This window comes from Zingiber officinale, chromosome 11A (genome assembly GCF_018446385.1).
Source record: "Zingiber officinale cultivar Zhangliang chromosome 11A, Zo_v1.1, whole genome shotgun sequence".
Taxonomy (NCBI): domain Eukaryota; kingdom Viridiplantae; phylum Streptophyta; class Magnoliopsida; order Zingiberales; family Zingiberaceae; genus Zingiber; species Zingiber officinale.
The window spans coordinates 62,817,045-62,832,217 of NC_056006.1; the positions used below are offsets into that span (position 1 = coordinate 62,817,045).

Consider the following 15,173-nt stretch of genomic DNA (forward strand, 5'->3'; position numbering starts at 1 on the left):
CATCACATTCATATTTTTTTTTATTGCTCTTAGATGCCAGTATAAATAGGGAGCAAGTATCGATTACAAATCGATGCTTTGATGACATTTAATGAAGGAAGATGGAAATGAATAAGCACCCCTTAATTTTTTTTAATGTTGCAAAAATGAATAAGCACCTCTTGATTTTTTTTAATGTTGCAACTGATGCCATGTCAACGTGATGACAAATTTCACCTTTAACGTAATCTGACGTTAAAACGCATGCGCATATTTTAGTGTCGATGATGATTGAATTGAATTTTATATCACTCTCGAATTTGGTCTCATTCAATTATGCAACAATATCTTCAATAGTTATTTTTCCTAATTTATTGTCAGGAGAATAATATTATTATACATCCTAAATATCATTCTTTTTACGTCTTATCAAATCTAATCTGGTTTAAGCAGAATTATAATGTCAGCGCAATTTGATAGCATCAGTTCACTAAAATCTAAAAATAACATAATACAATTTAAATATATAAATAAATGCACATTTTAAAGCTAGTATATTTAAAAAAATTAAATAATTCTTATATTATATGATATTATTTATATGGATCAGTTAGTTTAATTTTTATATATTTTCTAAAAAAATATAAATATATTATCTTTTTTCTCATTTGTTTTGTTTATTTATGAAATAATTAATTATACCAAGCCAAACAAAGAACAAAGTTTGAAATCAAAGAGCTCCCTGGCGATCACCGATTCAAACCTGTCGACGCGTCACGACTCTTACTTTTCAACCACCGCAGAACTCATGTCAATCGTCTTGCTCACAAAAACTTGGTGCGCAAGTGTCGCATGCATGCTTAACGAATGCATTAACCGACGACCACTTTCCCCCGATTTCTTCGCCATGCGGGTATTAGACGAGGAAGCGCCGCAGAAGCCACGGCTTCGGAATTGGACGACCACGATTCGCTCAATCGAGAATTCTGACGGCCGATCCGCCAGTTCGAGAAGCGTATGTATATCTGGTTTCTTGCGAGATCACTGTCGCTTTTGTTCCTCGACTCGACTTCCAAGTTCAAAGCTGCGACAGAGTCGTCGTCCTTCCTATTTCGCTCTCTGCAGAGCGGCTTCAGTTAGGGTTTGTTGGGGGTTATCCAGTCGGTGATCATGGAGAGCTTGATCGGATTGGTGAACAAGATTCAAAGAGCGTGCACGTCGCTTGGCGACTTCGGCGATGCCGATGGGAAAGGCGTCGGATTGCCCACTCTGTGGGAGTCGCTTCCCTCCGTGGCCGTCGTCGGAGGACAGGTAGTTCCTTTGGTTATTTTTTTGTATGCCTCTGGTTGATGTTTCTACTGTGTTTGATCATGTGAGATATGTTGATTGATGTCCGTTTGAGCAGAGCTCGGGGAAGTCCTCGGTGTTGGAGAGTTTTGTCGGTCGTGATTTCCTTCCTCGTGGTTCTGGTAGGAAATTAATTGCTCTAAGCTCTTGGTTCTTTCCTTGTGTTCGCTCTTTTTTCTTTTTTTTTTCTTCTTATTTTCTTTATTTTTTTCACCGATTTTTGTCCAATTGTTGCTTTCCTTTTCCTGTTTTTCTTGGAAGGCATCGTGACCAGAAGGCCTTTAGTGCTACAGCTGCACAAGATGGAAGAAGGACAAGTGGAATATGCCGAATTTCTTCACCTGCCAAATAGGAGATTCACGGACTTTTGTGCGTCACTCTCTATTTGCATCTTTTATATTTCTCTTTAGTTATAAGTTATTGTCTCGCACAAGTTGATTGTTTTGGTTTGATTTGCTGCTTTGTTGCTTTTAAACAAGAATTGAGGTTGTGGCTATTTTTTTAATTATTGGAAGCCCGTTGTAATATTGTTTTAAAAATATAAACGGTTCAAGCCAGTAGAGTAATGGCTTGTTAATTTATTATGGCAAGCAGTCACACTCCATGAGAGTTTGTAGTTGTGAAGCCCAAGTGATGTCTAGTATAATCCACGATGCCAAAGCTCTTTTGTGGAGGCCTCTTAGATACATAGCCATGTTGGTACTGAAGTGAGAAATCTCTTCCTTTCTCAGCATGCTTCTTTGTCCTAATATCTTTACCTTGGAGGAAAGAAAGCCTTTCCATGGAAGGGTGATGTTTTTGAGGTTGCTTTGGGCTCCCCTCCTTCGTATATCCATCTAGATCAGTATAGTTACGAGCATAGGATAGGGTCCACTGATGATTAGGCTTAGTCTCAGACAGGGAGGTAGAGAACCTTTGATCCCCTTTGGGAGCTAGCATGGCTAAGCTACTTAGAGTGACTTGTAGTTAGATGAATGAACTAAAATGAGCGAAAGAGAATTAAGAAAAGAATAAGGTTATTTATGTGTAAGCTACAATTAGAGGTTGAGATATTTTTGCACTAATTCTTCCTTTTGTCAACTAATTCCTATTGTTTTTTTTTTAAATTAGTTGCTATTTGATTGATTTTGCTTTGATCTTTTCTTTCATATGATTGAGTCCTATTGTATGAAACAAGGTTTAAAATTTCGACCCGTGCCGAGGTTTTGGTCCTGAGTCGGAACGATACAGTTTCGGTATTGTATCGTGTTGTGCCGATATAGTTTCGATGTTTTTTAAGTATAAAATATGTTAACTAAAAAATAAAATATTTAACATAAATATTTAAAAAATAAACAAAATAAACAATATAAAAAATAATCTTTAAAAAAAAGGAAAAGATATGAAAATAGATTATTTAGATTATCTCTATCATAACTAGGAGTTGATTAAAATAATTAACCTAAGTTGAATTAAAAAAATCCGAAATCCAACACCACTCGTGAGCTCGCGCTACTTCGGCTATGCCGTGGGGTTGCGCGATCCCTCAGCCATGGCAGTGGGGTTTGCGTGACTCCGACGCGACCACGGTGGTCGTGCGACTCGTCTGTAACGACCACGGGTCTCACAACGTCTCTGTGGCGGTAGCGAAAGGGTTATGCGCCCCTCTGATGTTGTTGCGAGGTCGATCGACCCCTCCGTTGCGGCAACAAGGTCGCGCAACACGTCGCAACTATCGTGGGCCTGGTGCCGGGGTCGTGTCGACACCTCCGTTGCAGCCACGGGGTTAAGCAACACGTCGCAGTTGTCGTGGGTCTGTGCCAGGGTCGTGTTGGTGCCGGTCGCCTAGTGGAATGAGATGTTTCGCCCGTTTCAACCATCTTGACACGGCACTTTAAACCGTGGTGTGAAAGACCCTGAAGGGAGTAACTTTTAAGGCTCCTCCATGATTCAATTTTTGCACAATACAATTTGGTTTAAAATTGTGTGAAAGCATGCTCTTCCATGGAAACAAAGTTCAAATCTCCTCTTTTCCCAATAGTTGAGTGGTGCAATGAAGTTGGACAATGCAACTAGGGTCAACAGGTAGTGCAGTAGTTCCTAGGTTGTGCTAGGTGAGATTAATAGCATAGTTGGGATGGGTGGGTAACTTGATTATTGTTGATTGACAAATGGATGCAATTGGACAAACTTAAGATTGGGTTTGTGGCACTATAGTGCGAATTGGGGTTGGTGAAGGGAGGGGATGCCATTGGTGCAGCTTATGTTGATTGGCCAATGCAACGACAGTGGTGTGAGTGTAAGCGATGTGAGATTGACAAGGAAGACGAGGAGGGAAATTTTCATCATTTCCTTTCTCTGCATCCCCTTTCCCTCTTCCATTTCTCTTTATCCACGTAAAAAAAATTCCCTTCTTTCCCGCCCCCTTTTCCTCTCCTTTCCCTCTCACTTCCTTCATCCTTGGTAGACAAATCTTCAAGGTAATATTGATCTTTTACTATTTGAAAGCACATTGAACATCCTAATCTAACTTAATGTCAAAAGTGATCCCTTTTGTACTTGAATATACCAGTATTGAAGGGAGGAGTAGTGGATATTGTGCTCTCAAATTACGTCTAGCTTCGAGTAAATATATATATATATATATATATTTTGAAAAATCAAAAGGGCATCCCTTATTGTTCATTATCATTAGAAGGGTGCCTCAGTTTGAAAAAAAATATCAAATCAATGCTAGGATTACTTTTCACCTCGAAAATAACCTTACTTTAGCACTATTATAATAGTTTTGGCCAAAATTGCGACAACTTAAAGCAAAATTGCTCATGCTTGATCAAAATTATTACATATGAAACACTATTATATTAAAATATGCTTTTCCAACTTGATAAAAATTGTTTCAACTTGTTCAAAATAGCATCAACTTAGTCAAATTCACTTCAATAATGTTATAACAATTTTGATCAAAATGCTACAACATGTAGCCAAAATTTACTACAACAGTGTAATTTGACTGAAATATCATATAGTAGCTTTGTCCAAAACTGCTACAACGCTAGAATAAGGATAATTTTGGGATGAAAAATGGGATGAGGTGCTATTTTGATATATATATATATATATATATATATATATATATATATATATATATATATATATATTTCAAATTAGGGTGCTCTTTTCTTTCTCCCCATCTATTTTCTAGATCATCATATGTCATGCTACTTTATCAATATGGATGTTTATTTAGAATACCATGAGCTTTTGACTGTCACCAAGCAAAATGGAATTTATTCCACAATCTAATGTTAATTGTAATATGCAGAACTTAGTAATTTTTACTGCCTTTGTAAACTTGTCCTCCCTAAAGAATACCACAGATTCTTACAACAATTTTCTCTGTCATGATTTTGTGTTTCCTTGTCCAATCCAATGTTTTCAACTTCGCCATCGTGTTGTTTCTCAAGTAAAACCACAAAGAAAACTTGTAAACTAGTGATTCTGATCACATATATGCTTGGGAAAATCTCAATTTGTGCATATAATTTACACGTTTATTGAATATTCTTTAACAATTTTGTGCTTATATTAATGTAATTGTCAATTCTATTTTTCTTACTGATGGTGTTGTAATTTCTCATGCTTAGCTCTTGTGCGCAAGGAAATTGAGGATGAAACAGACAGGGTAACTGGAAAAACAAAGCAAATATCTCCGCATCCAATTCATCTCAGCATTTATTCGCCAAGTGGTATTCCTTTTTGTTCTTTACTTGATGGATGATTTGAAGAATTTTCTTGTTTTTTCCTAACAAGACGCAATAAGTACTATGGAATTTCTTTTCATCTATTGCAATAATTTTTGTTGATATTTTCTAGATAATATCTTGGACCTCCATCATTATAGAATTCTGTAGCCTTGGAAGATAAGAAATTTATCCTTTTTGGAGATTATTATGTATTTCAATGTAGCCCAAATTATTCACCATATATATGCAACTTATTTCAAGAATACAGGATGAACCAACCTTCCCTTTGAATATATCAGCGACTCAGCGTACTATGATGATGTGAAATGGACCATGGATGCATCATTCATATGAAGGATTCTGATACGACATGAGATAAATATTAAAACTAGAAATATCTGGTATCATCAATATTATGCACAGATGTCAAAATTTGGACTGTTTTAAAGCAAAGTGTTAGTAAGACATTTTCATAACCAAAATGTACGTTATCATACTTCATGATGGAATCAGGTTATTTAGCGAAACTTAGTGCCTTAAGAATAGAGAAAATAGCAACAACTATGACAACTGAAGTACTAAGATCAGCCTGAATGATTATTCATAACTTATCAAGTTGTCTTGTTATATATGAAAAGATCTCCAAATATAATAAATTCCCAACCTGTGGCTAAACTGGCAGAGTTTAAGGAATTTCTGTATACAAATGCAAGTACTCATTTCTATGGTATACTTTTGGCAAACATGTTCATCATATTGTTTTTTGATAGAGGCGTATTCACCTTTTCCTTTTTATGTCCTGTAACTTTTAACCTTTTTTTGTTGATCAACTGCTTGAAAATTTCCACTCTTTCAGATTGATATCTGTTTCCTGTGCAGTTGTGAATTTAACCTTGATTGATCTCCCTGGGCTTACAAAAGTTGCTGTTGGTATGGACTCTTTTCTTCTTGAATTTTGTACATCGTTAAAGATCATCTTCCTTATCTAACTCTTAAATGACTAACCAACAGAGGGTCAGCCAGATAGTATTGTTCAGGACATCGAGAATATGGTTCATTCATACGTTGCCAAGGTATTCATTAGCAGCTTGTGAGATGTTTGTGTAATTGGTTATTCTTTAAATTCTTTCAAATTTTCTAGAACACACAAATTGGATTCAAATTCTATAGTATCAAAACATTTGCTACTCTTTTCACATTAGCAGCTATTTTTTTTTTTATTGTTCATGCTAATATTTCTTTTATCTCAGTAGTTTCTTTTTGGGCATTCTAACTCACAATATTCTCTTTTTTTTTATATGGAAATCAAACACGAAATTATCTTCACTTTAGATGTGGCACTAAAGAAAGAATGTTACTCATTTTTCTCACAAACTATAACAATAACAACAAAATCTTATATCACTAGGTGGGATCAGCTATATGGATCCTTTACGTTATTAAGCTCTACCTCTTACTATATTATCATCTATATTTAAATAAATTTTATTTTGTTTTATTGTTACTAATCAAGTTTTTATTGATTTCCTCTTTCTCGTTTGATATGTGTGCTTGTCATAGTTTCATATCGCCTAACTGGAGTATTTATTGATTGTCCAAGTATGTACCTGTACCATTTAAAACATGTCTTTCAGAGTTTTCTCTCAATAGATGCAACTCTGACTTTCTCTCTAATGCTCTCATTTCTTATTCTGTCCATCCTCGTATGTCCACATATCCACCTTAACATCTTCATCTCTCCAACTCTCATATTTGCTCATGTGCTTGAGTTATAGCCTAACATTCAGCTCCATATAACATAGCAGGTTTAACTATGGTTTTGTAGAACTTTCTTTTAAATTTTAAAGGTGTTTTACGGTCACATAAAATACCCAATGTTCTCCTCCATTTCAATCATTATGCTTGTATTCTATGTAAGACATCTCTCTCAATTCCTTCATTGTTTTACAAAAATGATCTTAAATATTTAAAGCTCTCAATTCTGAGCAACTCGTCATCTTCTATCTTAACAATTGTCTCATTACGTCTAATATTGTTAAACTTAAATTCTATATATTATGTTTTTATTCCACTAAGCCAAAAACTTTTCCCTTTTAGTGTTTTTCGTCAAGATTCTAGTTTAACATTTGTTTTTTCACGTGTTTCATCTACCAAAACAATATCATCGGCAAATAACATGTACCTTGAATGTGTGTAGTGAGTTTGTCTATAATTAGTGTAAGAAGATAGGGACTTAGAGCTGATCCTTGATGTAACTCTATTTCTATTGGAAATGCTTCAGTTATTCCATCTAAAGTCTTTATTGGTCGTTTCATTCTCATACATATCCTTAATTAGTTCAATATATGTTACGCTAACATCTCTCTTTTATAGAATTTTCCATATAATTTCTCTTGGTACTTTATCATAAATTTTTTCTAAGTCAATGAATACAATCTTGTCTAAGATGTATAGCTTCTATTATCGATCTTTCAGGTACGAATCCAAATTGATTTTCAATGACCGTGTCCCCCTTAATCTTTTTTATATTATTTTTTTTTTAAAATTTGATAATATGACTCATTAGTTTAATACCCCTATAGTTTGTACAAATATGTATGTCTTCCTTACTCTTATATAAGGGAACTAGAGTACTTTCCATTGATCAGACATTTTTTTTCATTTTTAATATCATATTAAATAATTTTATAAAACATTCAATAAATAGCTAAAATACAAATTTTCTTTTTCTCACAAACTAGTTGAACTAAAATACAAAATATATATTTTAAGAATAAGCAGCTTTAAAATTTATTAGCTTTGCTTACAAGAACAAAACAATAAGTAGCTTGATTAGCTTGATCAGCCTATGAAAATTCTAAATTGAGAATTGAAATCAATCTTCATGGAGTGCTAGTCCATGTTATAAAATCAGTTGAGTTGTTGCTTGTTCGAATCCCAAGTGAAATTGCTAAGATCATCTATCAATGGATATAACTCACACTTTGATTCTTTGTTAGAAGCATCAATAATTGTTATATGATATCACAAGAAAAAGAAAAAAAAAAATCCAATCATGTAGATTAAATAATGAATAATGAGTAATTCATTTTCATAGCATCTAATTTTACGTGCTGCTAAATTGAGATGTGGTTGTAGCAAAGATTTAAAATCTGGGCAAGAGTTTAAAATCTGTAGCAAAGCTTTAAAACCTCATTCCTAGCAAGAGTTTTAGTGGTTGGTCGAAACAATAGAGTTTCGGTATCGTGTCAAAGAGTCAAGACATGATACTAGTGGTGAATTGGCTTGTCAAAGGAAAGAAAATGAATAAGAAGAAAGAAGAATAAAATGAAGAAGGTAAAATAGCTGCATATCTAGACAAGGTATGTTGGGGCAAGGTTTAAAGGACGATTCCAAAATGGAGTATAAGTTCCCATCTAGAATAATATGATTTTAGCATTGTGGCATGGTTTGACATGCTTTGAAGCATGCCAAAAAATTTGGATTTTATTCGTTTAATTCTCTTTCACTTAGTTTATTTACTTATACAATAAAACTATATGTAACTATTAAACAGTCAAATAAATTTAATTTATGGTACCATATAGCATATCCATACTCAACATATTTTAGCATGCGCTAAAGCATATAGAGATGAATTTAAATGGGTTTTAGTTATTTAATCTGTGTGTGTGTGTGTGTGTGTGTGTTTTGTTTTAGTAAAGGCATTATTAAATTAAAAATTATTTTATTATTTTTATTTCAATGTCTTTAGATGAATTCATATATGTTTTACTTCTATAATCTTTTCTACTTTTTATGTATAAAAATGATACTACAATAACAACAATCAAGCCTTATCCCCTTAGGTGGTGGTGGATATATAGATCCTTCTACGCTATTAGGTTCTATTTCTACTATATCATCATCTATATTTAAATAAATTAAATTAGAGTTTTAGAGAAACAAGTTAAAAAAATTGAATTCATGTTGATGCTTTCTTACTAATTGACATAATTGACACTCACATCATGACACATTATCTTATCACTATTGGTTTTGGTAATTTATTAGAGTAGGATATTTTGACTATAATGCTGATACCATATGAGATTTTAAACCATGATTGTATCATTTCTATATGCTCATATAAATACAACAATAACAAGCATAAGTAGTATCTTATTACTCTATTGCATTCTATGAAGGGGTATAACAGTAGAGTAATATTTAAATCAATTATTTTATATCACTTTAACATATTTCTCATTATATTATTGTTTATTAGAGTTGCACCTAATTTCCATGATATTAGTATAATTTATATTATCTATTCTAGTGATCTTGCACATTCATCTTAGCAATCTATTTCTACTGTATTAGTTTTTTTTTTATATATGTTCTTTCTGATAACCCTACTGTTCAACTATCCATTTGTTTGTTTTAGTTAAGGATATTTCGAATAATAGATGCAATATATCTAAAACTTACAAGAATTTATGTAACATTCATCTTAACTACTTCCATAATCTTTACTTATTTTACCTACATATACATTATGCTGTTACAACATAAATACATCCTTATATATTTACAATATGTCACATGGGTCCTCACACTTTCTTTATCTTGGTTCAAAGATAGGAGGTCTTAAAGACTTAGCTATTTTTACTGTTCCGCTCTCTAATCGAATTATAAAACAAGACTTGTCTGTAGTTCTTTTTCACAGCATATTATCCTCCATGTCCGAAACTCTTCTTCCTTTTGACAAGTGCCAATGATGACTTTGTGTGTTTTCTTCCTTGATTTTTTTCTCTATACAGTTTCGAAATATTTCTTAGCAAATTGACAATAGCATTTTTTTATTCCAGTTGGGAACCGAAATGTTGACTCAGAATTAAAAGGAGTTTACAATCACATATAATGAGTTACCTTCCAGTGAATAATATGTTTCTTCTTCTATAAGTTGAGAGTTATTTTTTTGTGGTGCAATTTTTTTTTGTTACATCACCTTGCCTCATGCCTCTTCCTAATTGAGCACTAATGACTCACATGTACATTAAGAAGCATTAAGGATTTTTCAGTTTCTAACAAAGAAAGGATCCATGAATATATTTTTCATGAAACCCAAATGCATTTATGCAATTTGAGACAGCGTTCAGGCAAACCATATCAAAAGCTTTGGTGAAGTCTACATTCATGGCAAAGCATGAAAGATGAGATCTTTTCAGAGATGTGAGCAAGAACTGCACTTGTGATGGTGTGATGGTTTGACCAATTAATCTGCCTTCAATAAAGTTTATCTTGACTAGTAACTAGAGTGAGTTCATGTAGAATTAATATTTGACCATGGTTCTTTTTCAAATATACTAACAAAACTAATATCATCTTTTATCTTTTGATCTTGTTTGGTTATACTTTATCCATGTACTCTTTATCTCATATGTACTGATTTTTCATCTGGTTGCCTTTTATTTTATAAATTATTTTATTCAGTATCCCATAATTGCAAAATCATATATCTAAAATCTGTCTTGCAGCCCAACTGTATTATACTGGCTATATCCCCTGCCAATCAAGATATTGCAACTTCTGATGCGATGAAGCTTGCTAGGGAAGTCGATCCAACAGGTGTGTACATAGATTAAGGTCATAGTTGTAGTTTGAAGCTATTTCAATTGAACAAATGAGATGGCTGTTTTGAACTCTTATTAATGTACTATTAATGATGTTGGCATTATAAAAGCATGCTGTACCATCATGGTTCATTAGAGAAGATTTCGTATTTAATGAAACTTATTCTAAACTATATGGTTTAGGGGAAAGGACATTTGGAGTTTTAACAAAGCTAGATCTGATGGACAAAGGGACAAATGCTCTAGATGTAAGATTCTGATACTTCTTAATTATTAAAAAACCAAATTTCTTTTGATGCTTAGTAGGTGCTGAGTTGTTTTTTCCCCTTTCTATTCTAAGGTTCTTGAAGGAAGGTCATTTCGGCTACAACGCCCATGGGTCGGGGTAGTTAATCGTTCACAGGCTGATATTAACAGGAATGTAGATATGATTCTTTCTAGGAGAAAAGAACGTGAATATTTTGCAACTAGCCCTGACTATTCACATTTAGCCAGTAGAATGGGCTCTGAGTACCTTGCGGCACTCCTTTCAAAGGTAAATTACTTGAACACTAATCTGGGAGAAATGCTATTATATGATGGTGGATGATGCAGTGTTTGTAAACTGTTGGAATGTGTTTTCAGCATCTAGAATCTGTAATCAAATCTCGTATTCCAAGCATCACATCCTCAATTAACCAGACCATAGATGAACTTGAGGCTGAGATGAACCATATTGGTAGGCCTGTTGCTGTGGATGCAGGGGTAAGACAGAAATGTCCTCATTTGCCTTGATCCATTTAAATAGAAATCTGTATAATGATTCTCATTCCTATTAGGCTCAGTTGTACACTATACTGGAACTCTGCCGAGCTTTTGATAAAGTATTCAAAGAACATTTGGATGGAGGGTAAGTGTGTTGTTTTTTTTTATAATGATCAAATTAATTGGAGCAAAAAGGTGATAACGCTCACCCAGGCGGTCAGTGTTGCTAGCCCCCCGGCTAGATACAAGCAAGTAAATCATGGAGGGCGTTTTGCCCTAGCACAACCCCTTTAGATGGGGAGGTTAGACATCTAACGAGGAATTTTGCATCCGTTGGCCCCAAGACCTATTAGAACAACCACCTATGTAGTTACAATCCGTAGGAGCATATCATGATCAATGTGTTGCACATCAAATGCCAAGTAAATAGCAAATCATTTTCATCTTTACATTTATTTTTATATGTAACTTTAATAATATAAAAAATATTGAATTTATTGACTCTGATATTTTTATTTGTCAAAATTTTAAATAGTCTCTCATTTATGAAGTTTCTATTTTCCTTGAAACCTAAAATCGTTTGGGCTTAAATAAGATAAAAATTTAATAAAATTTGTTAATGTTGATTTTTTTTTTCTTTTTTACCTATTGAATATATAGAATATAATGATAGAGTATTGTAATTATATTTAAATTTTAAACCCAATCAATTTTCACTGATTTGGGCGTCATATTCAATATGCTTCCCACATGCTATTGTTTCTTCATGTGTTATAGGCTAAATTATATCTGTTTTTCTTTTAGTACCTTCTACCTGCACATCCTTCACGAAAACATTTCCCTAAAAAGTAAAAAAAAACTGCATGTTGCTTGTGAGTGTCTTTTAGCACTCAATAAGTAGCTGGGGGTTTGGTCAAATTGTATTGAAAAATCCAACTTGACAATTTTCTGCTCAAGTAAAAGACTATGGGCCTCATCACAAGTCCTGTTTGGGAGAAAAGAAGACGATTATATTTTGTTTTGGCTGATTTTTCCTCAAATCAATTTTTTTTATTTCGAAACTAAATTAGGATCAAGATGTCCAATTGGGTAGGGTTGGGTTGAATGTTTTAATGTATTTAATTTTCTTTATGTAGATATTTGTAGTTAAATAATTCTTTTATTATTAGTTTTATTCCATCTAATTTCATATGTCAAGATTAAAACTCGACCAGTAAGAATCAAGTTAAATAAAACCTGAAATTATTACCAACCTGGAAAAGAACCAGAATTTTTCTGTTTTGGTCAGGTTGGTGTAACCTGACAGATATACAATGCATATTTCAACAGTTAGAACCCAACATCTAATTTTTAAATGTAATCCTATCTTCAGATTTCATCTTCCTGAGTTGAAATGAATCTTAAATCAAACATAGAGGTGCCTGGTATTGATGAAGCTTCAATTCTTGTTGCTAAAAGCTTTCAAAATTTACCTCTTTGCTAGACTAGAAATTTAACAATTTTCACTATAGTTTAACTATAAATTATATTGAAGATGGGAGAATGAAGTTGTGAATATTCATGTGAGGGCACGTGAAATTGAGTGGTGTTACAAACATCCAAGTTGCAAATGTATGTTGTGGGCTGACTTGGTGTTCAACGTCATTCAGTTCAAATCCATGTGTAAAATTAACTTGTATTCCTTTGACAAATAATTGCTAATTTGTTTTTCATTAATTCAGTCTAAGTAACACTATCTTCATCAACACTGGTCAAGCACAATTGATTTAGATAATATATTCTTGACTATTACCTAAATAAGTACAGATAAATTCCAACTAAACTTGTTTGTTGTATGCAAAGTACCAAGCCGTTTGGGCTTTTTCCAATTTGTCCTGAATTCCATCTAAACTCAAACTTTATTATATGCAGAGTTTAATAGTCATCAGCTTATCTCTTTTCATTTAGAATATTAGGAAATACTACAGACTTCTTATCCACATGTTCAAGGGTGTATGTTTTTGCAGTCATGTTCTGTTAGGAACAATTCTGAGTTAGGTATTGACTATCTGCAATGAGTCATTCTTGGTAGTTTAAAACATTGTGAATGTTCCAATTATTTTCCATGTTAATTGTTTAATTTATCATATTGGTTGACGTTCCAATGGTGAATAAATGATGTTGTTCATTGGAAAATTGTACTTCTCAAGCACAGACGACCTGGAGGTGATAGGATTTATGGTGTATTTGACAATCAACTCCCTGCTGCTTTGAAAAAGCTTCCTTTTGACCGCTACCTGTCTTTGCAAAATGTCAAGAAAGTGGTCTCGGAAGCTGATGGTTATCAGCCACACTTAATTGCTCCTGAGCAAGGTTATCGGCGTCTAATTGAAAGAGGACTTGCTTACTTTCGAGGCCCAGCTGAAGCCTCCGTTGATGCTGTATGTCACTTTTCCCCATCTTGATGATTATATATTTTTTTGTTTCATAGCTGAGACACTCCAGTTTTGTTGGAAATTTTGGTTAACAAACAACGAGTTGCACTCAAAAGCATTTGTTCATATTTCAGGTGCACTTTGTCTTAAAGGAGCTTGTAAGGCAATCAATAGGAGAGACTCAGGTGGGAATTTATGATCTTTTTTGTTATCTTAAGTAATGTTTATTCCTATGAAATAAGAAATCAAATACCAAGCTCTTAACCAACAGGAGTTGAAAAGATTCCCCACCTTGCAATCAGAATTGGCTGCAGCATGCTATGAAGCCTTGGAAAGATTCCGTGAAGATAGTCGAAAGACTTCAATAAGGCTTGTTGACATGGAAGCATCATACTTGACAGTTGATTTCTTCCGCAAGCTCCCACTGGAGGTAGAAAGGGGTACTGGCCCTGCTGGTACTAATCCTTCTACCAATAATCCTCCTGGTGTTACTCCTGCCAGCAATAAGCATCCTGGAGCTAATTCTGCTGCTGCTACAATTGATCGTTATGGTGATGGGCATTTCAGGAGGATAGGATCAAATGTGTCAGCCTACATTAGCATGGTATCAGAAACACTCCGAAACACTATCCCGAAAGCTGCGGTTTACTGTCAAGTCCGAGAAGCAAAACGATCCCTGCTCAATCATTTCTATACAAAAGTGGGGAAAACAGAGGTAGCCCCTCTTTTCAACTCATTACTTGATCTCATATTTTGGTCCCTCTGGTCAAGATACAGCTGTAATGCTACTTGTGTTGCTCAGGGAGACCACCTCGCAAAGCTTTTGGATGAGGATCCGGCTTTGATGGAGCGCAGGCTGCAATGCGCAAAGAGGCTTGAATTGTACAAATCTGCAAGGGATGACATTGAGTCCGTTTCCTGGAGCAGGTGAGATCTTATTAACTGTTGAAGGTTGAATACTACTACATCAGTGAATGCTTCACTGTATTTTATCAGCTTATTTTATTTTATCCTTTTCTCCTTCCATTCGTATCACATTTGCACATTAGTTGTATTCTCAAAGTTTAGCTACTGTATATTATATACGAATTCTGTATTCTCCTGTTTTTTTATGTATATTCCACCATTCATCATATTTTATCGGGTTTTAGTACAAAAAGTTTGTGTCAGAATTTAATCCCTCTGTCCGATGCACTCACTCTCTTACTTAGAGACTTCAGTATGGGTGGATGTGTGTTTTACTAGATGCCTGGAATTTTTTGACAGCCTTAAAGTAAGGAGGGAAATCTATTTCCCTCTTGCATTTGGTTTCGATAATATAATATGGAGATCATAAGCTCCGAGTTCGC

General features: G+C 34.1%; 1 protein-coding gene across 2 annotated transcripts; it reads left to right on the plus strand.

Moving 5' to 3' along the window:
• The first annotated feature begins 894 nt into the window (after positions 1–894).
• On the plus strand, positions 895–14,959 carry LOC122031176 (phragmoplastin DRP1E-like). Of its 2 annotated transcripts, none has more exons than XM_042590314.1 (15): positions 895–1,290; positions 1,385–1,448; positions 1,588–1,695; positions 4,953–5,054; positions 5,931–5,981; positions 6,063–6,124; positions 10,571–10,661; positions 10,850–10,914; positions 11,007–11,201; positions 11,291–11,410; positions 11,491–11,555; positions 13,605–13,830; positions 13,959–14,009; positions 14,096–14,539; positions 14,627–14,959. In XM_042590314.1, exons 1-15 carry the CDS (start codon positions 1,150–1,152, stop codon positions 14,753–14,755), a joined length of 1,914 nt encoding a protein of 637 aa, XP_042446248.1. In that variant the 5' UTR covers positions 895–1,149; the 3' UTR covers positions 14,756–14,959. The 2 variants fall into 2 exon arrangements, with proteins under 2 accessions (XP_042446248.1, XP_042446247.1); XM_042590313.1 differs by having other exon boundaries at positions 897–1,290; positions 11,485–11,555.
• The last annotated feature ends 214 nt before the right edge of the window (positions 14,960–15,173 follow it).